General features: G+C 40.9%; 1 protein-coding gene across 3 annotated transcripts in view; it reads left to right on the top strand.

Annotated features, from left to right (window-relative positions):
- LOC149217027 (TOM1-like protein 4) overlaps nt 1–26,852 on the top strand; it is a 273,886-nt gene extending 247,034 nt beyond the window's left edge. For all 3 annotated transcript variants that reach the window (XM_089392923.1, XM_089392924.1, XM_089392925.1), the window contains exon 10: nt 25,499–26,852. In XM_089392923.1, coding sequence (XP_089249049.1) covers nt 25,499–26,267 — 769 coding nt within the window. In that variant the 3' untranslated portion in view covers nt 26,268–26,852. The remainder of the gene's footprint in view (nt 1–25,498) is intronic.
- The last annotated feature ends 399 nt before the right edge of the window (nt 26,853–27,251 follow it).

The following is a 27,251-nucleotide window of genomic DNA, read 5'->3' on the forward strand; positions in this document are numbered from 1 at the left end:
CGAGTTGGATTTTTCCGGGGACGGTCCAAAAATAACTGTGTATTTGTGTGTGCATCTATTCTTCCAGCATTTTTATTTAATCTGCAGTATTTATTTTGTGAAGGTTGTAGTGTATTTATTTTGATATTTTTCGTAGCACACAACAAAGAATTTCTTTAATTAAATTAACAAATAGAAGAAATAACATCAGTTGCTGCAATAAGCTTCGGGGTTAGCCGAATTTTCACATATCCAATAGAAATTAACCTCTAGGAACATTCATTCGTTATACATGACACATGTAACATATGCATCACTATAATAGATCAAAAACCCACAATTTCGCACAAATTAGAGGCAAGTTTAGACCTAGATAGCGAAAATCCCAACAACATTCATGTGACAAGATAAAAGTAAAGAATAGACATGAAAAGAACACTTACATGTACAACAAAGAATTTCTTTAATTAAATTAACAAATAGAAGAAATAACATCAGTTGCTGCAATAAGCTTTGGGGTTAGCCGAATTTTCACATATCCAATAGAAATTAACCTCTAGGAACATTCATTCGTTATACATGACACATGTAACATATGCAACACTATAATAGATCAAAAATCCACAATTTCGCACAAATTAGAGGCAATTTTAGACCTAGATAGCGAAAATCCCAACAACATTCATGTGACAAGATAAAAGTAAAGAATAGACATGAAAAGAACACTTACATGTACAATGAGTATATCCAATCATCAAATCAAGACAAATTTGAAGCTCTAAGATCAAGAGAATAGTATCCAAACATCAAAATTCATCCATGAAACCAAACTCGTCCTCCAAAAGGGAATGCAAAATTTTCACAAGATCTATTAACCCAAACAAGTTATGATGAGAGGAATGAATGAACCTCTCATCAATTTATATCATCTCTAAAGAGTTTGATTTGCCTAATTAGGCCTAACTAAGCCCCAAATAATAAAATAATGTGCAATAATAATATCCCTTGGTGACATGTCCACCAAGATAACTCAATAACATAAAAATAAGCCTCTCAAGAGGGAAGAATAATCAACATAATGAGTCGTTGGGCCATTGAGAAAGCCTGATGAAGTCCAAAGTGAGCCATGGTGAGAAAATGGACTCCAAACATAGTGGACAAGGGTTTGGCCCCTTGTTTTCCAAGCAAGTCACATGTGGTGCTCCCAAGTGGGTGCGGGGGTACAATGACATCCTCATGGGTGTCCAAGTGGATTGCTAATGCATGTAAACCATCTGTAGAGGCTAGGATGATGACATAAGCGCTGCCTTTTTCTTCTGCAGTGAGACACATCCTCATCTGGAGTCTGGACCCTAAAACCTCTGCCAAGTGTGTGGTACAAGTATGAAGCCGACTGGGCATGGTGATTCCGATGCATCATCCTCATCTAAAAGGTTGAACACAAGCAATCATTGAATAGTGTTGGGAATCCATGAAGTACTCTCTACTATGGTGGAGGCCTATGGCTCTCAATGCTCACCCTACAAGTGCCAATGTGGCTCTCTAGAGGGCTTGGACCCCATATAGGGAGACCAAACCACAAATGGAGACCCACTTGTAATCCGGCATAAGATCCAATGCATCCCCTTGCCCTCCAGTACAACAAATCATTAGAGAAATCAAGTAAATGAGCTTACAAGTCATGGAATCAAGTGGGCAATTCATGGTGGCATGCCCTTCCATAGTGGGCTTTGGCATGTACAGGTGCCTCCAAGCTCAATAAGGGGGTTAACCAAGGACCCTATTAAGCGGTTTCAACCTTTAAAGGGGGTGACATGTCCATGTTACATCCATCAATAGGTAGGTGGCATGTGATATAGTGATGGAACGAAGTGGGGATCAGGGGAAGGATCTTGGCCACATGTCATGGTACAAGGGTAGCTATAATGAAGGAAACCCACACTTGGGTACATGAGTGTAGGAGGGAGCAAATCGTGGTACATGAGCTACACTGACCTTTGTTTTTCCACCTTCTTCATTTGCCTTCTGTCTTTGATTGATTTTTCTTCATAATTGCTTGGGGCTCCAGGGGATGAGAGCATGATGTGTAGGATATAGCAGTAAGTACCCCTTTTTAAGGTGGGGTATTTCATTGCCCACTAGGGGTTGGGACAATCATGTGTTCTTGAATGTGGAGGGGGTTCATCTATGGCCCATAGGAACCAGGGTGATGGCCATAAATAAGGGGTAGAGCTCATGTTTGCCTTTTGCCCACATGCTAAATTTGTATGTCCCAACCATCTTTTGATTTTTGTGGTACATTTCCTGTTGAGAGTGGCCAAATTATGTTTTTTCTTTTATTTTGAGCTGCTTCAACTTCCGGGGCATCATTCCAGGCCCGACCCAGAGTGTGGACAAGGGGAGGGGGAGGCTAACCCTACGTGGACCCAGTGGACCCATGTGGACCCGGATGGGAAAAGTGATGAATGGGGTTAAAATGGGTGGAGGGGAGTGATGTATATGGTGTCGGGAAGTAGGACCACGCAATCAAATCGAGATTTCCCATGTAGTGCCAGCCCTAAAGCTAGTGGCCAGTAAAGGAGATCCCACAGGACTAGGATACAAGGCTAACCACCAAATTGGGCAAAGGAGACAAGAGTATAGACCCATCCCACTCTTTTTGCCGAATCCCCCCACCAATCCATGCCCAAAGTGTCCATGACAAATAAGCAAAATCACTCAACTATACCAATGAAAAGCCATACCTTTGGGGTTAGGATGCCCACCTTCAAACATATGATCATAACAAATGGGCGAGGGACCACATGGATGGCTCAGGTGGCGAAGATAATGGCACATCGAGCTATCTAGTGGCTGCAAGGGGTTGCTGGCTGCCGGTTGAGGACCTTCTAGGAGAAAATTTTCTCCTATGCATACTACCCACGGGTAGTGGATAATAGTTCTTTTACTTTAATTTGATGAGCTTATAATTTTCTTCTTCTTATCTTGATTATTATGGTGTTCTTATCATGAAAAAACTACCAAAACATGAAGATCAATAGAACAAATGGACACAAGATGTAGGCTGCTAGCCAGGGCCAAAACCTCTCCTAGAGAGGAAAACCCACAATAAATTCTTCTCTTCTTATAGAATCTTCAAATGACGAATTCCAAGAACTTTAGACCCAAGACCAAGACCCTTCCAAGGCCAAGTCAACCTTCCTTCTTGATGACCTTTCCTTCTCAAAGTCAAAACCTGTCAAACAACTTCCAACAACAAATTTAGGCCCTCTAACAATTGCTACAACTTCGTGTTAAATTTTGCAAATTAAAAATTTAATTTTTGAGATCATAAACCATAGAAGACAGTCAATGAACAACAAGACACAGGATTTGGTCCAAGACTAGGGAAAAACCCCACTATGGGGGAAAACCCTTTTTAAAATGCTCTTCTATTAGATCATCTTCAAATGTTCAACAAAAATACATAATCAAAGTACAAAACCGATTTTACAAATAACAATAGTAATAACCCTTTTTAATATGACAACTTCAAAACACCACCACAAGCTTCCAAAACAAGCGCAGTAGACACAAGTGCATGAACAAAGTGCACAAGTACGAGAGCTAAATACTGAGAGCAATATTCTCCAAATGCAAGACCAGAATGCTATTGAAGCGAGGGCAATATACCAGCAATCAAACTTTGGTGCAAAAACAATATCAAGAATATAATATCTCTGAAGCGAAATCAATAAAAGAGCTAAATACTTCTAGTGTGAGAGCAATAGCAACTGCAATAATACTTCTCTGGAGTGAGAGCATTAACAACAACAAATAACAAGAGCATAAACCACTGGTGTGAGAGTTGAACGAGAGTTCTGAGATCTGTCAATAAATTTGCTAAATGATAGATCTGCCAAACAGTAGATTTTCCAAACAATAGATCTGCCAATGATGATAAGAGATCTGCAAATCTCCAATAGATTTGGTACTGATAAGAAGAGATTTGAAAATGATGATAAGAGATCTACAAATCTGCAATAGATCTGCTACTGATAATAAGAGATTTGCTACTGATTATAAGAGATTTGCCAATGATGATAAAAGATCTGCAAATCTGCAATAGATCTACTAGTGATAATAAGAGATCTGCTATTGATAATAAGAAATCTTCCAATGATGATAAGAGGTTTGCAAATATGCAATAGATGTGCTATTGATCATAAGAGATAAATTACTGATGCGAGGGCTTGAGCACCAATGAGAGAGCTAGATCACCAAAGCGAGAGAGAGAGAACTCAATGTGTTGCAAATGAAGGCTTCTCTTCAATATATAGAAATCTTTGAGGCAAAATCCCTTCCTCAAATTAAGTGTTTTGGTAGCTCCTAGAGTGATCCATTCGAATTAGATAACTCAAGTGGTTTTATTTTGCACATGTTTAATTGGTTTATAAAATATTTTTGAAATAACTTTTGCTCTTATGAAAAATAATTTTCTCTTGAGAAATAATTCGCTTCAAGGGTGAAAGGGGTTAACCACATAAAGTGATTTCTAGGGAAATTTCTCCCTAGTTGCTCAAAAATTCAACAATCCCTCTCAACTAGGGAGGCATTTCCGTCAATAAAGCCAAAAATATTGTACCTAGCAAATCATCATGACTTATGTTGAACATTCTCAAATCTAAAGAAGAATACTCATGGCAGGGGAGTTACTGCTACCACCTTGAATCCAAGCTCAGCTAAATAAAGGCTAAGAAACCTTCATCGGGGAGTCTCAAGCTTCAACCTGGTCCAAATAATCATTGGGGAGCCAAATGCTTCCACTTGACATCAGGGAGTCACATGCTACAACCTGGAACAAATACCAATGAGGAGACTCATGCTATCACCCGAAATGAATATCGCTCAGTCAATAAGACTAAGAAACCATAACAGCTCAACACATAAGCTAAGAATCCACAATATCTCAACTCAAAGGCTAAGAATCCACAATAACTCAACTCAAAGGCTAAGAATCCATAATAGCTCAGTTCAAAGGCTAAGAATCCACAATAGCTCAACTCAAAGGCTAAGAATCCACAATAACTCAACTCAAAGGCTAAGAATCCATGTTGTTCAAGAACACCAACATCTTCGAACTTGAGCGAGATACAACTTACCATGACTGGTAAGGATCACCATCCGATCTCAAGTAGCCAGCACCCATTGGCCAGATGGGTGGGAAACAAGATGCATGACTAGGGCATACTCTTGATTGGAGGTCCCTCATCCCTAGGAGCTCACTAGATCAATTCCTAACCAGGGGGGAAGAGCACACATCTCAGTGTTCTTGATCAGCCAGGTCCCGAACCTGAAAGAGGTACATCCCTTAATCCAAGCATATCTTTGAAGACTAGAAATTTCTTCTTCGGCAGTGCTTTGGTAAGTGTATCAACAATCTTCTCATCAGTGTAAATATGGTGGAGTCTGTACCATGTCTCGAATGAAATGATATCTGATTTCAATGTGCTTGGATTTGTCATGAAATACAAGATTCTCAGACAATCGGATCCCACTCATATTATCACAGAATATCATTGTAGTATCCAGGACTTGCTCAAATAACTCTCCAAAGAGTTTTCTTAACCAGACAACTTCACAACTAGCTAAGCTAGCAGCAATATACTTAGCTTCTGTGGAACTGAGAGCAATTGATTTATGTTTCTTGCTCATCCAAGAGATCATGGTAGATCCCAAACTGAAACAACATCCTAAAGTGCTTTTTCTGTCCATAATGTTGCCTGCCAATCAGCATCAATATAACCATGAAACTTTATGTTTCCAACAGTATATTGAAGACCGAAATTAATTGCCCCATGCAAATATCTAAGCACATGCTTAGTAGCAACCTAGTGATTATGTAAAGGCTTGGTCATGAATTGACTCAAGGTGTTTACAGCATAGCAAATATCAGGACGAGTGTTCACTAGGAACATCAATGCTCCAATCAACTGACGATACTCAGATGGATCAGATAAATCAGGTCCAACTTCATCACCACAAAGTTTCTTGAAGTTCATCTCCATGGGAGTGCTCATGGATTTGCACTCTACCATTCCAAACCTTTCCAATAGCTTTACAACATACTTCCCTTGGGAGAGAATAATTTCGCCAAGTCTCTGCCAGACCTCCAGGCCCAAAAAGAAGTGCATCATCCCAAGGTCTTTCATTTCAAATTCAGAGGCAAGCTCCCTCTTACACTGAATCATCAGAAGTTCATTACCTGTCAAAAACAGATCGTCAACATATAATACCAAAATCAAAGGCATACCTTGTACAACTTTGAAGTAGAGGTTTGGATCAACACTGCTCCTCGTGAATCCCAACTTTACTAAGTAGCTGTCAATGCGAGAATACCAAGCCCTGGGGGCTTGCTTTAAGCCATAGAGTTCTTTCTTCAATCTGCATACATGGGTTCTTCTGTCATGTACCTCAAAGCCTTGAGGTTGTTCAACATATACTTCCTCCTGAAGAGCACCATGGAGAAAAGTTGTCTTGACATCCATCTGATGGAGAGTCCACCCTTGACTAGCAGCTAAAGAAATAATAGAGCGAATGGTGGTATAGCGAGCAACAAGAGCAAAGATGTCTTCATAATCAATTCCCTCTTTTTGAGAGAATCCTCGAGCCACAAACCTTGCTTTATGTTTTATTTTGAACATCCACTTTGAAGTCACAACTGATTTTCTCTGAGGTCTAGGAACAACTTCCCATACATCATTTTGCATAATGGATTCATATTCTTCTCTCATGGCATCCTTCCATACTTGGTGCTTTTCTGCTTCTTCAAATGATTGAGGTTCACTTTGTATGATAGAACTCATAACAACAACAGAGTTTTGATATCGACTGGGATTCTTGCTTTCCCTAAAAGTGTCCTTGGGAGCAGTATGTTTTTCAACATCCTGTAGAGTATCAAGAAGCCATAGAGGCCCTTTCTTATATAGAGGAGGATCTAATAGATCCATAGGCTCATGATCAGGTTCATGGGTAGAGGGATCCACGTCATCATTTGTTTCTTTAGAAGAGATAGAAGGAGGACTAATTCTTACTTTTTCAAGAGCTACATCTTCATCAAATGTTACATCTCTGCTGAAGTCTATTGTTCTTTGACCAGGTATATAAATTATAAATGCTTTAGAATCTTCACAATAGCCCACAAACATACCTTTCTTACCTGAAGCCTCAAGCTTGTTCCTCTTTTCTTTTGGTACATGAAAATAAACAGGACAACCAAAGATCCTTAAATGACTGACATCGGGTTTCTTGCCTATGAATACTTCTTTAGGAGTCTTGTCATATAATGCTCGATGAGGAGTCTTGTTTTATACATATACGATAGTGTTGACAACTTCTCCCCATGGGAACTTTGGCATATTCTGATCATGTAGGATGGCATGAGAAGCCTCTATGATAGGTCTATTTTTTCTTTCTGCCACACCATTTTGTTCAGGATTATATGGTACAATGGCCTCTTTCTTGATACCAACATCTCTGCAAAAGTCAATGAATTCATTTGAAATGAATTCTCCTCCATTATCTGATTTGAAGAATTTTATTTTCTTTCCAATTTGGTTTTCAATCAGTGCTTTGAAATTTTTAAACATATCAAAGGCTTCATCTTTGTGCTTTAGAAAGTATATCCACGTTTTTCTAGATAAACCATCCACACAGGTGATATAATACAAATATCCACCTATGGATGTCACTGGCACAGGTCCACATAAATCTGAATGAATTAGTTGTAGGATGTCATGAGATTTGGTACTGCTAGAGGGAAAAGGCCCTCTTGTTTTCTTTCCACTTTCACAACCAAGGAAAACACCATCATGTTTTGATTGGATTTCTGGCATTCCATAAACCATCTTCTTTACTTTGGGCAGTGCCTTATAATGAATATGAGCAAATCTGCGGTGCCATAACTCAATCTGATTGAAATTGCATTCTTAAGGCATAGCTTTAATAGGTCTCCCATTGACCTTGTAAAACCCTTCAACTCTCGATCCAAGAGTAAATGCATTTTTCATGTTTGTTTTCTTTGGCTAGGTTAACACCTTTCCTTTTATAAAAGCCACCTTCATTCCTATATCTTCTAGAGCAGATATAGATACAAGATTTTTCTTTAGACCATGTACATATAAAACATCTTGAAGATGAATAGTTTCTCCAAGATCCAAGTGAAAAGACACTGAACCAAACCCTTTTACAGGGTATGTATTGTTATCTCCAAGGAAAATGTTTAAAATAGTCTCCCTCTCAACCAAATTAGAGAGGACTTCTTTATAACCAGAGCAGTGCCTAGAGGCACCACTATCCACTAACTAGCTATCTAAAGAATCTGGAGGAGAAGCACTAGACAAAGCTAAAATCAGATTGAGAAGTAGCAGCATTATGAGGTACTCAGATTGAGAAGTAGCAACATTATTTTCATACCTTGTATTTTTGTATCTCTTTTGAGGACGTGGCTCTTGATCATGATCACTGCGAGCATTGCTTCTTCCTCCACAATTCCTCCTTTTTCGATCAGGACACTGATTATTGTATTTGCTGCTACTCCTTTGATTATAAGAGGATCTTCTTTCTAGACAATCTCGAACATAGTGCCCAAGCTTGTGAAGGTCAAAGCATTCAACATTCCTCATGCTCTTCTTGAAAAACTTGGGTTTGGACTTTGGCTTAGAATATTTTCCCTTTCCTTTCTTCTTTAGATGGTTCTCCTTCATGTCTTTGAATTCTGCCCCTTGAAATCATCCTTGATTCTTTTTGCTTGCATCTTCCGATCAATTCATCAAAAGTTGGCAGAACATTGTTATGTTGATAGTAGTAATGAATACTTCCCAAGCTGCAGGAAGTCCATCAAGGTGTTGATTTTTGAGTAGCTTGGGAGGTACTCCAAGCCCAGGGTTCAGGGTTTGGAGGTTGGAGCACCACAAAATTCATTTGTGGTCTTGGAACCCAAGGTTGGGGTTTTGAACCCATCGATGTTTGGGCCAAAACCATAAGGCATTTTCTGCATGTGATAGATGGAGATGATAGAGGACATTGAGGAGAATCCAACGCAACAAAAATCATCGAAACTCGAGTTGTAGAAGATGAGTTATGAAATTTTGAAGTTAATGATGGGTTTTTGGCACATAAGTCATGTAGGCCTGGAGTAAATGTGCCAAAAGACATGACTATTCATGGAGCCCTTCTAAGGAGTATAAATAGAAGGTGATTGAGGTTCATTCTACACATCCTATGTGCAACAAATCACATGGAAGAACCGTCTAAAGTAGCCGCAGCACTAGGAAGACAAGGCCGAAGATTACAGGGGTGACTTTTGAGGTTTGTTTTGGGTCGGAAGTGCAGGAGAGACAACCACAAGCATTGAGGATAAATTTGGGCACTTGTGCATAATTATTGGAGAGGCCTTTCTTTGTGGTTAGTAGGTTGAAACCTGAAGTAAATTGCAGTAGGGCCGCATCCTTGTTCTAAGCCATAACAGAGGTACCATGAGGCCTATTTCAGGGCTAGAAATCAGCCTTAGGACTGGTGTGCGGGAGCAGGTGAATGAGAAGGGAAGGCCACGGATAATGTTGGACTGTTGTAGTTGTTTTGGAGGGCTGTAACATTTCTGTTGGGTGCCCTAACCAGGAAAGTATGCTACAACAATATGCACATCCCAGAGTTATGTATTTGTTGGTGGTTTCAAGGTGGTTTTGTTGCTAGGTGGATGGTCCATGTGTGGACAGTTTTGTTGCAGGCTGTGGGAGCCAATTTGAGGGCTTGACTTGGTGATTGGGAGCCTTTTCTAGGAGCAGATCCTACAATGATTGGATTGGTTGCCATTGGACTAGTGGATTGGTTGAGCAGATCCTACAGTGATTGGATTGGAAGATTGGATCTCAAGTGTTGGCTTGCCTAGAGGAGCAGATTGGATCAGCCCGTGTTCATTGTAGTAGAAGTGACTTGCAGCAGTGATAGGTGGCAACCCTCCTGGAGACTCTAGGTGTTGTCTCTTGATGGACTAAGGGGCATCTAGAGAGCAGAATGAAAGCGAAGGACCAACAGGATGAGATACGACATAGAGGATGTGATTGTGCACTAGAGCAATGCGATTGCCATTGTATCTTGTATTCTTGTACTTGTGGATAATTGAGGGCCATTATCCCTTGTACGAGAGCCCTAGACTATTGTATTACTCAGTTGGTTTAATATAATGAATATTGGGTTGTTGTACATATTTGTACAATATTTTGTAAAAATTTGTCTATACTTGTGCATGTGTGATTTACTGCTATTTATATTCCACTGTGCAAAGTAGCTTTGTTGAGATTCTTGGTTTGGTAGCGTAAGAGATTTTAAGATTCTATCCTAGATCCCAAGATCGTGGAAATTCAACATGGTATCAGAGCGTGTCTGAGCTACTTTGGGAGATAGTGAATCAGAGTGTGCACAACGAAGTACAACTTAGGAGGGAGTTGGTCATGTTGTAGGTGAAGGTTTCACTACAATGTCAAAGTTGCAAGCTGGTCTCTGGTATGAGGACAGGTTGGAGGGGTTGTCCAACTATAGTCCATGGAAGGAAAGGATCAAGTTGGTCTTGTAGGTCAACAGGATCTGGGAGTTCGCCAAGAAAGCCATCAAGAAGCCCACTGACCCAAAGGAGCTGGAAGTGTACGAGGATATAGAGACGAGGGCGAGATTGATCATCTTAGATGGTGTGAAGGATCCCCTAATACCTCATTTGTCTAGGATCCCCTGCACATGAGATGTGGATGGCTCTTCAAAATTTGTTCCAGAATAAGAATGAGAACCGGGTACTGTTATTGGAGGATAAGTTGAAGTCCACCAAGATGATACAAGGTGAAGGAGTGACTTTGTATCTGACGAGGTTGTCTCAGTTTAAAGATGAGCTTGTTGTCGTCGGTGTGACTATTTCAGATTCTGATATGGTGAGGATTGCTTTGAAAGGGTTCACTAAGGAAAGCAAGCCCTTCATCGTGGGGATTATTGCCAGACTGGAATAGGTTGTGGAATGACTTCATTGAGAAAGAGTTGCGAGACGAGGATCTTCATCCAAAGAAGAAGGCTTTTGATGATGATGTGGCACTTGTGGCACGGATGAAGGGTAAGCAGAAGAAGGACTTGAGTAAAGTCAAGTGTTTCAACTGTGGCGAGATGGGTCATTCTTTGTCGAAATGTCCAATGAAGAAGAAGACGAGAGATGATGAGAAGAAGAAAGGGAAGCAGATCGTGAGTGTTTACACCTCTACTGAGATAGATGCTCTCACTAGGAGGTTGGAAGAGGACGACTTTGCTATGATCTCTCATTTCTCGCAGGGTACTATTGATGAGGATGGATGGTACGTGGACAATGGTGCATCAAAACATATGATAGGGTCACAGGAGATTTTCAAGACTCTAGTTGAATGGGACTCGAAGTTGCACATGGTGCTGGGCGACAAGAGTAAGGAGATCCGAGGATCAAGAGTTGTGCCATTCAGGATGGAGATAGGACGGGTGATGCGGGTCTAGGATGTACTGTTTGTACTAGGACTCAGATATAGCATGATATATGTCTCGATGATCGAGAAGAAGGGGTTTGAGGTCTTATTCCAGGATGGGAAGGCAAGACTCAGGCCCAAAGGCTCTAGCTCCGCAAGTATTGTGCTTGGAGTTAGAGAGCATGGTCTATACACGCTGACAGGCAAGCCTATAGATCATGGGAAAAAAAAGCAGGTGGACTAGGTTCAAGTTCCAGAGAAGAACATGTAAGTGCAGGCTTCAAAGGGGCAGGTATAGGTTCCAGAAAAGAAGGTCCAAGTTCTGGAGACTCAGGGAGAGTCGACTTCTAGAGGCAGTTTGCAGATTCAGAGGGAGAATCTGCTGCCCAAGAAGAGTGCGTGGTTAGTGGGGAGCAAGGGTGCTCCTACAACTACCAAGAAGGAATCATGGAGAGAGTGGAAGACATTCCAAGAGGAGAAGAAGAAGCAAGATGCTTCTAGTGACAACGACACTTCTGAGAGAGGCGTAGTTCATACTACAAGGATTGCTGCAGTTATGAGCGCTAGGAGTTGGGTGAGTGTTCCGAGTAGTGATGATGATGATGAGTTACTTCCTAGTCTTGGAAGTGCCTCTGTCGCTAAGAGGGAGTGTTAATTTTTGAGTAGCTTGGGAGGTACTCCAAGCCCTAGGGTTCGAGGTTTGGAGGTTGGAGCACCACAAAAGTCATTTGTGGGTTTGGAACCCAAGGTTGGGGTTTTGCACCCATCGATGTTTGGGCCAAAACCATGAGGCATTTTCTGCATGTGATGGATGAAGATGATAGAGGACACCGAGGAAAATCCAACGCAACAAGAATCGTCGAAATCTGAGTTGTACAAGATGAGTTATGAATTTTTGAAGTTAATGATGGGTTTTTGGCACATAAGTCATGTAGGCTTTGAGTAAATGTGCCAAAAGACGTCTATTCATGGAGCCCTTCTAAGGTGTATAAATAGAAGGTGATTGAGGTTCATTCTACAAATTCCATGTGCAAAAAATCATGAGGAAGAACCATCTAAAGCAGCCGCAACACTAGGAAGACAAGGTCAAAGTTTACAGGGGTGATTTTTGAGCTATGTTTTGGGTCTGAAGTGCATGAGAGACAAAAGCAGGCATTGAGGATAAATCTGGGAACTTGTGCGTAGTTATTGGAGAGGCCTTTCTCTGTGGTTATTAGGTCGAAACCTGAGGTAAATTGCAGGAGGGACGCAACCCTATTCTAAGCCACAATAGAGGTACTATGATGCCTATCTTAGGGCTAGAAGTCAGCCTTAGGACTAGCGTGTGGGAGCAGGTGAATGAGAAGGGAAGGTCGCAGCTAATGGTGACCTGTTACAACTGTTTTGTGTTGATTTGGGGTAGCATCGGATGTGCTCTAGCCACGAAATTTGGTGGAGAGGTTGGGGTAGATGAGATCTCCAATACCTAGAAAGGGTTTGGACAGATTCTAAACAAATTAGGAGATATTAAAATAATTAATATTTTTGATGGAGTCCCAAAGTCTAAACTTAGGGAAAATAAAATAATAATGTGTATTAATATGAATCTGTGTTAGAGTGGTCCAAAAGACATGGATCAAGCCAGATCTAATCTTAGCTGTTGATTAGGGACTTAATCTCAGCCGTTGAGATGTCAACAGGAAAAGTATAAGAGGAGGCTTGAGGGTCACTTGGAGAATACACCAGAGTGATCAGTCATTCTATTCTCTAGAGCGAGGTTTGCTAAGAGAGATAGAATTAGTGATCGGGAGATGCAGTTGAGGGGCATTTGAGTACAGAGAGACAGAGAGGCAGAGATAGTGCCAAGAGAGCAGTGCAATAGCCAAGGAGAGTGACGCAGAGCCAGCCAAGGCTCATGCAGGGCCACGCAGAGGCAGCCACGAGCTGTGTAGAGACTCAGAGAGGCTAGCTTTGCTGACGCAGAGGGCTTGAGGGCTGACGCAGGGCCTCTCAAGGCTGACGCAGACCCATCCGGGGTGACACAGGGCCAACGTGAGGCAGAGAGGGGCTGATGCAGTCCAGAGAGAGGCTGACACTGGGGTTTCTAGAGCAGATTTGTGCTGAGTAGCTGCCGGAAGGATTATCTGGGGTTTCAGCCAGAAGATTTGTTAGAAACTGAGAGGTATTACTGCCAAGGAAATTCTTTGTTGGGTAGGCCAGTTTCGGCACCCAGATTGTACTCTGATATTGCTTAATAAGAAAACCCTCAGATAGCTGCACCGGTTTTCCCACATTGTGTTTTTCCGGGGACATTAGTCCAAAAATAATGGGGTCATATGGTGTGTTTGTTTCTGTTTCTTTTAGTTGTTGATCTATAATATGTTGAGCATGCACTCGTGTTTATTTTTAGTATTTACATTGTAAATAACTTGTTAAGGAAAATAACAAGTAGGTAGGAATAAATCAGATAAAGTGCATGGAGGGTTTTTAACTAACTAAACTTAGAAACTTCAACATGGTATTGGAGCGTGATTGCAGATCATAGGAGGACTAAAGGACATCAACCGAACGAAGCAATAGTAACAAAAAACAGTGGTCGCGAGGTGACAGACGTTGTTTCTAGTAGAGCAACAACAAGGAAGGGTGATATAGTGCCTGCATCATCAAGGGTGAGCTAGGAAGAGGCAACGCAGAGGCTAAGGAAGGCAAAAGAAGCCTCACTTAGAGCCACGCAGTAGCTGGGAGGGCTGTCGTAGTTGGTTGAGGAGGCTGGGTTGCTGGTGCCAGGATTGCACAGAGCCTAGGAGCTCTCACCTTCAGGTTGCTGGGGTTTAGAAGGTTGCGGGAATATTGCAGAGTGGAGTTGGTGAGATATTGTAGTCAGAACAGTACCTGACAGAGCAAGGCCAGAGGAGTTGCTACTGAGGGTTTCTAGCCGAGGAACCTGAATCAGTGGTGTGGTTGCACAAGACGATCAGAGTAGGGGGCATCTCGACAACGGCAAAAGGATTTCCAGGGGGGAAATCAGGACTCAGAGGGAGTCCAGAAGAGAACTTCTAGACAGGAAGTAGAGACTCAGAGGAGTCAAATAGAGAACTTCCAAGAGGGAAGTAGAGGAGCATCATGGTAGTACATAGAGTAAGACACTAGAATAAACTAAACGGAGCGTCGAACTTCGCAATCTGGAAGGCCAGAATCTTATCCGTACTTGACAGGAATTGTGTCAACAACTTCGCCTTGAAGGTAATAGCTATCCCAGTCGACCCCAATGATAATGACAGATACGAGGAGGCGATGGTGAGGGCCAAGAGAATTATTCTTGACGGGGTCAAGGATCATGTAGTACCACACATAGATGATAGGGAAACGTTATTTGAGATGTGGGAGGCTCTCAAGACGTTGTACCAGCATACTTCTATGTAGAGAAGAATGCTGCTTGAGAATCAGTTGAGGTCATATCAGATGAAGAAGGGGGAACCGATTGACACCTTCCTTAGAGGACTAAATGAGATTCGAGATCAGTTGATTGCTATAGGGGCGACAGCGGATCAGGAGATGACGGTGAGGACATCCCTGAATGTTGTCTCAGAAGACTGGGAAGTATTTGTCCAGAGTATACTGGGCAAAGGGACACTTCCACCTTGGGACGATATGTGGGTAGCTCTTCGCTAGGAAGAGATCAGACGGCAGTCGAAGACGGGTAGCAACAGCAAGGGGATCAAAGTCAAACAGGAGGAGGAAGATGTTGCCCTAGCATTTGATGGAAAGCAGGAAAAGCAAAAGAAGAAGGATCTCTCCAAGATCAAGTGCTTCCACTGTGGGGAGCTGGGTCATTATGTGACCCAATGTCCAAGGAAGAGGAGTAAGGGAGAGTCTTCCGAGACTAAGGCAGCGCCAACACGGGCAGAGAAGGAAGTTTTGACAGACGATGACTGTGCCGTGAGTGCACATGCACCACTTGAGAAGAAGTGAGGAGAAATCAAGCTATAGTCAGGCGGACTACGAGCAATGAGGGGTAGGATCCTTGAGGTACCCAGCCTTTTGGATTAGACCTTGCTACGGGAGCCCCGACGAGGAATAGCAGGACTGGCTGAGTGGGTAGAGATGAATGCAGATGGAGCGACAGAGAGAGCTACAGTGCAGGAGTCCTGAGACAGCGCGAGGCTAGCAGGCTACAGTAGTTCGAAAGGCGCAGGAGTGTTGCACCAGTGCAAGATGGCACAGAGAGGTGTGCAATGGTGCAAGATGCAGGGAGTTGTTGCAGCAGCGCAGAGGTCAGAGAGGGAGCACTTGTCAGTGGCAGAGGGAGCTTCAGCCTCAGTGGGTGTCTCTAGCCCAACAGGGAGATCAGTTGGGAGATTAGTTACTTGCTTCTCAGTAACTGAGTTGCAGTGCAGCAGTGGGCAACACGATGCAACATGATGAGAGGAGGTGTAGTGCTAGGAGAAAGGACCAACAACAACACAGATGTAGAGGGAGTTGTCGTGCAGATGCAGTAGTGGCAGTGGCAGAACCATGGGCAGTAGTACAAGATGTAGCAGTGCAGAGGATGTTGGGCAGGAAGGCCTAGCATCAGCATGGGTACCGATGTCGGATGATCAAAGTAATACTCAGTAAGGAGTATTGCTAGAGCACAGTCCTCACTAAGAGGGAGTGTTGATTTGGGGTAGCATCTGATGTGCTCTAGCCATGAAATTTGGTCGAGAGGTTGGGGCACATGAGATCTCCAATACCTAGAAAGGGTTTGGACAGATTCTAAACAGATCAGGAGATATTAACATAATTAATATTTTTAATGGAGTCCCTAAGTCTAAACTTAGGGAAAATAAAATATTAATGTGTATTAATATGAATCTGTGGTAGAGTGGTCCAAAAGACATGGATCAAGCCAGATCTAATCTTAGCCGTTGATTAGGGACTTAATCTCGACCGTTGAGATGTCAACAGGAAAAGTATAAGAGCAGGCTTGAGGGTCACTTGGAGAATACACCAGAATGATCAGTCATTCTATTCTCTAGAGTGGGGTTTGCTAAGAGAGATAGAATTAGTGATTGGGAGATGCAGTTGAGGGGCATTTGAGTACACTAAGACAGAGAGGTAGAGATAGTGTCGGGAGAGCAGTGCAGTAGCCAAGGAGAGTGACGCAGAGCCAGCCAGGGCTCACGCTGGGTCACGCAGAGGCACCCGGGAGCTGCGCAGAGACTTAGAGAGGCCAGCGTTGCTAATGCAGAGGGCCAGAGGGTTGACGTAGGGCCTTCCAGGGCTGATGCGGACCCATTCGGGGTGACCCAGGGCCAGCGTGAGGCAGAGAGGGTGTCACTAAATGTTTCTAGTCAATCCTAAGAACCCTCTTAGCAGGTTCTGCTTATCACCCTCAAACAGAGAAGGGTGTGCTTCATCTGGTATCAGAGGCGGTCGATTCTCCTTGGAATTTTTTGTCCGTCCCCTTTTTATTCGGCTTCCTTCACTCATTCAACTCCACTGGTGTGCTTCCACACCCTATCGTTCCGCTGTCCGACTGTGCAATTGCGCCAGTTCTCCCCCATCACCCCGCTGTTCTGTTGTCTTAGTGCCGTCCCCATCACCCCGTTGTTCTACCCGCTCAACACCTATCCGCCTTCTGCCATCGTTCCACCTCCAACAGCATAGCTGCCGCCCGTGGAACATTCCACCTCGCATATCGCACTCGAGTCAAACTTGGTTGAACCTCGTCTTCACCACATTAGATCACCTGCGGCTCCCCAAAGTGTTGCCTGCCCGGTTCCGCTGTCTGTCGTCCTCTGTACACGCCGTTCCACTATACGTCGTCCTTTGCACACCCGTCCGCAGTGTTCTTCAAGCCATGCGAAACGCTCCGACGTTTGACCTGTCTTTTCCCACAACATATTAATTTATATAAACCACCAAAGATTAATGCATATATTATATCGTTTCATTTATAATTGTATATGATATATATATATATAGAGTTTAAAAACTATATGTTGTATAATTAAATTAATTTAATTAAAATATATATATATATATATATGTTATATAATTAATTAAAAAAAAAAGTTAATTAATTAAAACGCTGGTGGACAAATATACACCCCCACAAACTTGTTCAATGTTGTCGATGTCAATGGCCGATTTCGGTACAAAAATTGATTGACTTGGAGAATAGGATTACTAGCCACTCCGATGATTTCAACAAAAAATTAGTCGATCTCGAGAGTAAGTTTATTGGGCATTCCGACGATATCAAGAAGCTTCAGGATACGACAAATCGGATAGAACTACAGCTTGGGTAGAACCAGATCCAATCCGAAATGAATCATAATCAAACATTAGCATTGCTAAACACCTTGTGTGGAAGGACGAAGGTTACACCTGAACAACTATTCCAAGATGATGGAGGTAATCAAGAGCACAATTCATCAGATTCAATGAAGTCAGCGGATTCTCACGAAAAAGCAAAATCTCCAAAAAAATCAGCCACGCCCCACAAGGAAATAGTAACGCGACTTTTTCAAATAAGCAACTCTGGGATACATTCACCAATCAACACCCTCTTTTCGCTCCACTGTTAGCAACATATCAGCGAAAGGCAAAAGTCGAGATGCCTAAATTCGATGGGAACGAAAAATGCAGTGTTGCGTGGTTGAATAAAGCAAAAGAATACTTTGAGATTTACGACATCAACAATGATGACGAAAAGATTAGGCACGCTTCCATGAAAATGGAAGGAGAAGCATATAATTGGTATATGTGGTGGAAGAAGACAACAATCGCCATCAGTTGGAGAAAATTTAAAGATGCATTCTTTAAAAGATTCCAAGGTGTAAGGGAAGAAGAGTTCTTTTCAACACTCATCAAATTACGACAAAAAGGAAGTGTGGATGAGTACACTTGAGAATGGGAGACCTTAGTAACACGAGTACCTGGGTTATCAGAATCTCGTCTAATTCAATCATACATCTCCGGACTTAAAACTCATCTACAAGTAGAACTTGAGCTTCATGACATTACATCAATAGAAGTAGCAAGACGAAAAGCAAAAACTGCTGAAAAGAAATTTGAACAGATACTGTGGTCAAAACTGGAAAAAGTATATTCGAGACGAAGAATGCCCCAGTTTGTGGATTCAAATAATACAAGATATGTTCCACCACATCGTCGTGAAGGTGAAAAATCTAATGTGGAAATACAAAGGATAAAAGAAGGAAAATGCAAACGCTGTGGCGAGAAGTGGGACCCTAAACATAGGTGTGCTAAAGGAAAAGAATCAAAGAACCTATATAACTATGAAGCAACTAATGATTCAAACAGTGAGGATTCTGACATAGAAGAAACAGAAGATGCCCCAGAATTCTCTCCAGAATTAGATGATGGAAGTATTCTGCAAGTGTCACTATCAGCTATGACAGGTATATCACAACCTCAAACTCTAAAGTTGAAAGGACATATAAAGAAGAACAACGTAGTGGTTCTCATCGACTCTGGTAGCACCCACAATTTTACCAGGATAATGGAATCCAAGCCTAGAGGGTTCTTAGGATTGACTGGATATTACCGAAGATTTATCAAAAACTATGCACATATAACTGCACATCTGACAAACCTTTTAAAGAAGAATTCATTTCAATGGGATGAGGAAGTAGGAAGGTGTTTTGAAGAATTGAAGGAAGTTATGTCTAATGCCCCAGTATTGGAAACTCCAAATTTCTCTAAACCATTTATCATCGAGTGTGATGCTTCCGGATTCGGTATAGGCGCAGTGTTAATGCAAGAAGGGCATCCAATAGCTTTTGAAAGAAGGAATCTCGACAAAAGAGAACGTCTCAAGTCCACACAGAACAAGGAAATGCTCGCTATTATGCATGCACTGGCTAAGTGGAGACAATATCTTTGGGAAGTAAGTTCTCCATTCGAACGGACCATAACAGTCTCCAACACCTCCTTCAACAAAAAACACTTTTCGAAGAACAACAAAAATGGATTGAAAAAATTGCCGCCTTTGACATGGAGATACTACATAAAAGGGGAAAAGACAATGTAGTAGCAGATGCCCTGTCTAAGAAAGACGAAGAACCAACACTACTTGCAGTCTCGGTTGTTGTTCCTGAATAGCTTAATGGATTCGAAGTTAGTATGCCAAGGACCCAGAAATAACTATGATAATCAATAACCTTCCAAACAACTCAAAATTTGAATGGAAGAATGATATTCTATGGTACAAAGGAAGAATCTATCTGAATGCAAACTCCAAGTTTAAATCCAAGATACTCAAGGAATCACATGATTCACTGTCAGCCGGACATGTAGGATTCTTTAAAACTTACTACAATGCACGTCAATCATTCTTTTGGAAGGGGATGAGTTGCGATATTCAGAAGTATGTAGCAGAATGTGACACATGTCAAAGAAATAAAAGTGAAAATATTATGACACCTGGATTACTTCACCCCTTAAACATTCTGAATCAGAAATGGGAAGAAATATCAATGGACTTTATTGAGGGATTACTTGTATCTGAAGGCAAGGACAAGATTTTCGTAGTGGTTGACAGACTCACCAAATATGCTCACTTTATGGCAATAAAGAAATCAAACTTAGCTAAACAAATTGCTGAAATATTTTGCAAAAATATATATAAATTACACGGTTTTCTGAAAGTCATTGTGAGTGATAAAGATGCCAAATTCAAGGGTAATTTCTGGAAGGAATTGTTCAACCGCATAGGAACCTACCTAAATATGTGTTTCTCTTATCACCCTCAAACAGATGGACAAACAGAGGTTGTCAATAAATGTTTGGAAGCCTACCTATGTTGCTTCGCTACAGAAAAACAAAATAAGTGGGCTCAATGGTTGCATCTTGTTGAGTGGTGGTATAATTCTAGTTATCATACGTTAGCAAAAATGACGCGATTCCAAGCTTTGTATGGTTATGAACCCCCAAAATGGAAGGATCTAGCTACCGCCCAGACAAATCTACCTACTGTTAAAAACCAACTAGAAGAAACCCAAAAAATCATCCAAACCCTAAAAGAAAACTTGAATAATGCAAGGAACCATATGAAGCAACAAGCAGACCGAAACAAAATCGAAAGAGAATTTGAAGTCGGAGAATGGGTATTTGTCAAGCTCCAGCCATACAAACAATTTTCCTTGAAACAAAAAGGAAAAAATAAATTGGCACCGAAGTTCTATGGACCATATCAGATCAATAAAAAGATCAGCCAAGTTGCATATAGTTTAAGCCTTCTAGAGAAAAGTCATGTTCACAACGTCTTCCATGTCTCATGCCTTAAAAGGGCATTGGGCAACCATCAATCAGCGCAAACAATGCTTCCATCCCTAGATGATGAAGGAAGGGTCATTCTAGAACCAGAAGGTATCTTATCTACTAGAGAAAGGAAGCTTCGATCTCGTACAATCAAGGAATACTTGATCAAGTGGAAGGACTTACCAGAAGAAGAAGCTTCTTGGGAGACTAAAGCATTTCGTCAGCAACATCCGTCGTTACGTATGCTTTGAGGACAAAGCATTCTTTTGGGAGGAAGGCAATGTTATGTAAAAAATTAATTAGTTATAGTTCACCAAGAGGCACCTAAGGTGATATATAGCTAGGGCCTCTCACAAAATGTAATCATCATATATTCAATTATTAATAAAATATTTTATCATGGCTATCAATAGCTAAAATTGTGTGCTTCAGAGGGGCTGACACTGTCCAAAGAGAGGCTAACGTTGGGGTTTATGGGGCAAATTTGTGTTGAGTAGTTGCCAGAAGGATTATCTGGGGTTCCAGCCAGAAGATTTGTCAGAAATTGAGAGGTATTACTGCCAAGGAAATTCTCTGTTGGGTAGGCCAGTTTTGGCACCCAGATTGTACTCTGATATTGCTTAATAAGAAAACCCTCAGATAGTTGCACCGGTTTTCCCACATTGGGTTTTTCCGGGGACATTAGTCCAAAAATAATGGTGTCATATGGCGGGTTTGTTTCTGTTTCTTTTAGTTGCTTATTTGTAATATGTTGAGCATGCACTAGTGTTTATTTTCACTATTTACATTGTAAATAACTTGTTAAGGAAAATAACAAGTAGGTAGGAATAAATCAGATAAAGTGCATGGAGGGTTTCTAACTAAGTAAACTTAGAAACTTCAACATTTTGGAGGGCTATAACGTTTTTGTTGGGTGCCCTAAACAGGAAAGTACGCTACAACAGTATGCACATCCCAGAGGTATGTATTTGTTGATGGTTTCAAGGTGGTTTTGTTGCTAGGTGGATGCTCCATGTGTGGACAATTTTTTTGCAGGCCGTGGGAGTCAATTTGAAGGCTTGGCTTGGTGATTTGGAGCTTTTTGTAGGAGAAGATCCTATAGTGATTGGATTGGGTGCCATTGGATTGGTGGAGGGCAACGTGTTGGTAGCCCAAAGTAGCCCTTGACAAGCAGTCATAAAGGGAGTTTGATAGCTGAAGTTTGGGTGAATTTGTGGAGTCTAACGTGTAGTACATTGATGGACTAATGGACTGCTAGATTGGCATATTGGAGCTTAGGTATTGGCCAACCTAGAGGAGCAGATTGGATTGGCCTGTGTTCATTGTAGCATAAGTGACTTGTAGTAGTGATAGGTGGCATCCCTCTTGGAGACTCTATGTGTTGTCTCTTGATGGACTAAGGGGAAACTAGAGAGCAGAATGGAAGCGAAGGACCGACATGATGAGATACAACATAGAGGTTGTGATTGTGCACTAGAGCAGTGAGATTGTCGTTGTATCTTTTATACTTGTACTTGTGGATAATTGAGGGCCATTATCCCTTGTACGGGAGCCCTTGACTATTGTATCACTGAGTTGGTTTAATATAATGAAGATTGGGTTGTTGTACATATTTGTACAATATTTTGTAAAAAGTTGTCTCTACTTGTGAATGTGTGATTTACTGTTATTTATGTTCCATTGTGCAAAGTAGCTTTGTTGAGATTCTTGGTTTGGTAGCGTCAAAGATTTTAAGATTCTATCCTAGATCACAATATCGTGGAAATTCAACACAAGGGTTGTGTGTACCAATTCCCTATCAGACAAGGGCTCGCCAACAAACCAAATTTGGTCCTTGAGTTCAGTAATCCTTATAAAATAAGACTGAACAGATTCTCCCTTATTCAATTTGATATCTTTGAGTTGTTTCTTCAGGGCAAGGACGTGATTCAGACTTTGGACTTCAAACATGCCAACAATCTTATTATACGTTTCCTTAGATGTCTTCAGTTGGAGATACAGATAAGAAGATGGTCTTTCAAAGAATCAATGATAATTTTGCGGGCTTTGATCTCAACATTCTCGTATCTTGCTTTAGCAACAACAGGGGCATTTTCAAGAGGTCGAGGTACACCTCCTTGGACATACTCTAGAACATCTTCTCCATCCAAGTTGGTGTCCAGTCTAAGTTTCCAAGCAACATAATTTGAAGCCCCTGTCAATTTCTCGCTGTCCTTGAAGAAGGATGTAGCCATCTGAACTGATCTACTGTTGTATTTTGAGCAGCAAATAAGGTCTTTTAGTAGATAATTGCCTTAAGCTTACTGTTCTTGAGTTTATCTTTGCCACAACTTTGATGCCATGTTAAATTTTGCAGATATAAAATTTAATTTCTGAGATCATAAACCATAGAAGACAGTAAATGAAGAACAAGACACAGGATTTGGTCCAAGACCAGGGAAAACCCCCACTATGGGGGAAAACCCTTTTCAAAATGCTCTTCTATTAGATTGTCTTCAAATGTTTAGTAGAGACTCATAATCAAAGTACAAAACCCCTTTTACAAATAACAATAGTGACAACCCTTTTTAATATGACAGCTTCAAGATACCACCACAATCCTCCAAAGGCTTCCAAAACAAGAGCAATAGACACAAGTGCATGAACAAAGTGAACAAGTACGAGAGCTAAATACTGAGAGCAATATTCTCCAAATGCAAGATCAAAATGCTACTAAAGCGAGGGCAATATACCAGCAATCAAACTCTGGCAGAAAAGCAATATCAAGAATAGAATATCTCTGGAGTGAGATCAATACAAGAGCTAAATACTTCTGGTGTGAGAGCAATACCAACTGCAATAATCCTTTTCTGGAGTGAGAGCATTAACAACAAGAAGTAACAAGAGCAGAAACCATTGGTGCGAGAGCTGAACGAGAGTTTTGAGATCTGTCAATAGATCTGCCAAACGATAGATTTGCCAGATAATAGATCTGCCAAACAATAGATCCGCCAAACGGTAGATCTACCAATGATGATAAGAGATTTGCAAATCTGCAATAGATCTGCTACTGATAATAAGTGATCTTCCAATGATGATAAGAGATCTGCAAATCTGCAATAGATCTGCTACTGATAATAAGAGATCTGCCAATGATGATAAGAGATCTACAAATATGCAATAAATTGATAATAAGAGATCTATGACTTATAATAAGAGATCTGCCAATGATGATAAGCAATCTACAAATATGCAATAGATCTGCTACTGATAATAAGAGAGATAAATTACTGATGCGAGGGCTTGATCACCAATGCGAGAGAGAGAGAACTCGATGTGTTGCAAATGAAGGCTTCTCTTCAATATATAGAAATCTTTGAGGCAAAATACCTTCCTTGAATTAAGTGTTTTGGAAGCTCCTAGAGTAATCCATTCAAATTAGATAACTTAAGTCATTTTATTTTGCACATGTCTAATTGAATCACTGAAGTGATTTTATTTTGCAAATGTCTAATTGAATCACTTAAGTGATTTTATTTTGCACATGTCTTGTTGCTTTATAAAATATTTTTGAAATAACTTTTGCTCTTATGAAAAATAATTTTCTCTCGAGAAATAATTCGCTTCAAGCGTGAAAGGCGTTAACCACATAAAATTATTTCTATGGAAATTTCTCCCAAGTTGCTCAAAAGTTCAAAACTTCAATACTTCGACTGTCTAGTAATTGCTGCAACTTTGTCACTTCAGCAACAACTGCAACTTTGCACTTGTGGGATAGAGAGACTATTGTCTTCTTCCTTGCTTCGCTTAGCTTGCTCGTTCTTCCTAAGTCAAATGGATGATATGTCTTACATTCTTTGATCAAGGATTTCGGCTTTCTTAGGAGATCTGTAATTTCGTCCAAGCTGCTTCAGAAACCATAACTGTAACTTACATGTGTGGATGATGGGGCTTCTTTTAGGCTTGCTTCTTCCTTTGCTTGGGCTGCTTCTTCTTTCTAGACAAATGGACTTCAAGACTTGCTTCCTTTCATCACATTTCCAGCTCTTCTTAGAGATCTGAAATTAGGGCTTTGTAGCTGAAACCAAACCCTAATCTTCTTCGCACGTGTGAAAGAGAGAGAGAGCAGAAAAATAAGAATTTCGTTTTTCCTCTTAAAATTTAGCCATTCACTTGTTCTTCCTTCTCCTCCACTTGATCTTACTCTCTTGGATGATCCTTTCCAAATGAGGGCGAATGCTCTTATATATAGCTGTTCTAGGAGTACGAATTGCTGTTTATGAGGCCGACTTATTCTTTGCAGACCGACTTGGTCTTGGAGGGATGTTTTGACACATTTTGACTAAAAATAAATTCATTTGACTTGATGCAAGATGCCCAATAGGGTCTATACATATAACAATGGCTCTTTTGACTCCTTGACTCTATGACAAACCCTAGAAGCACACAATGGGTGCTTTGACCTAGAACAATTTAACTTCGAGCATGAAACCCCATGCTTTATAAAATGACAATAATAATTTTTCTTTTCCTTTTACATCAAATATATAAAATCAATAGTACATGAGATATTAGGAAGACCGAGCCTAGTTACACATTTCAACACTCAAATGGGACAAGGCAGGTTTAACTGATAATCTGATGCATTTTATCATTTTTGTTTCAGATAGGTAGAGCTAAGGTTTGAAGATCATGGAATCTATACAGCAAGAAGATGCAAACTCTGTTTCACTATTAATGAAATGGTTTCCTAATTGGATATATTCTTTTATGCTTTGTAGGTCTTCAAAAGTCCGTGCACAATATGAAGGGAAGGCCAGTGTTAGCAAGAAAAACCATTCTACAACTCAACCACCACTGATTCCCCAACCACCAGATGTGACAAAGGCCAATACTACTATTGCAAAGCCTATGCATATTGCAGATCTTCTCAGTAGTGATGGAGATGAGTCACCGTCTTCAAACACTACAGATCCTAGGACAGAATTCTCACCTGTTTTTACACAGGCCACTCCAAATCCATTTAACAGACAGTCAATTTCTCAAGGGATCTCGACGAGAGCAGAACCATACCCATCGTCTTCTGAGTTGGGGGATCAAATTCACTCACATACAAATGGAATTTCGCCAAGTTCATACACCACCAAAGCTCAACAAAATGGAAATAAGCAACACTTGCAAACACAAGGACAAAGCATATTTGCAAATGAGGATGACAAGCTAGCAAGGAGTAGTATGGCAGAGCAGCAATCGGATCTGAGATATGATTTGGAACCACATGACTTGAAAGCACCGACACACAAAATTCCTGGCAACTTTCCACCCACCCCACAGCATATTGATGTTCCACAGATTCAAAATAGTCACAAAGGTCCTCCATTACATGGAAAGATTGCAATGCCCACACTTCCCCCACCTCCGGCAAGATATACTGAAAGACAGCAATTTTTTCAGCAGCAACAAGCTTTGGCATCTGTACAATTAAATAAAGAGTTTTCTGAGGCTGCAAATAATGACTTAACAGAAACGATGCATGACCTTTCACTGTAAAAATGGAACTTACTACACCTTGTATGGTTCACAGCAATCTTCAACTTCCAGCAACACCAAAAACAAATGTCTGAAGATTTGGCTGACTTGGTCAGAGCAAACAGTAAAGCATTATCTCACACTACAGGAAATTAGCAAATGTCAGTTTCTTCCGTGGTTTTGATGGGTATTTAAATTTTATGTATTCTTGTAAATTGATACAGTTGGTATTACCATGTCTAGACTCTACAGTATTATCTGTCTAGGGTTGATATGTCTCGTATTCTAGATGATATTCCTTTATGTATTTTACTATTTTGAGGTTTCTGCATTGACAATGGATCCAAAAGAGACCAATATAAACTCATTAAAGAGAAGCTTCCATACAATGCTTTCCTCTTCACAGTATCCTTAAGTAATTTTGAGCTGACAGCTACAAAAACAAAAATCCAATTGCAGTGGTTCATCTAGTGAACTATAGACAAATCCACTGGTTTGACGTTCCCTTATGTATTTTATTATTTGAGGTGTCTGCACTGGCAGTGAATCCAGAAGAGATCAATTTAAACTCGTTAAAGAGAAGCTTCCATGCCATGTTCTCCTCTCTGCAGTATCCTTAAGTTATTTTGCACTGACAGCTAAAGCAGCATAAATAAAAGACGTGGTGGTTCATCTATTGGAATATAGACAAATAGACAATGCAATTCATTTACTAGTTGTTAATTTTACTTATGCTGAAGAAGAGTATTTTGGCATGTGTCTTATTGCTTAGTCTTGAGAGAAATTGGTTAAAAGAGTATTTTGTATCCAGTGCTCATATTTGCTAAACGTTAAATATCAGATCTCCTCAGCCCTCTACATTGTCATTAATGCCCCTGCTAGTGGCATAATTACTGTTTTGTAGCAGCTTAGGGAGTGCCAGAAAAAATATAAGACCATAACAAGGTGTCGATCTCACATCAGCTGTAAATAATGAGAAAATATGTTTGTTCATTTTGCTGGTCG

The sequence above is a fragment of the Pinus tabuliformis genome, chromosome 1_1 (assembly GCF_031772625.1).
Source record: "Pinus tabuliformis cultivar Carrire ecotype Pingquan chromosome 1_1, CPIR1, whole genome shotgun sequence".
Classification (NCBI taxonomy): Eukaryota; Viridiplantae; Streptophyta; class Pinopsida; order Pinales; family Pinaceae; genus Pinus; species Pinus tabuliformis.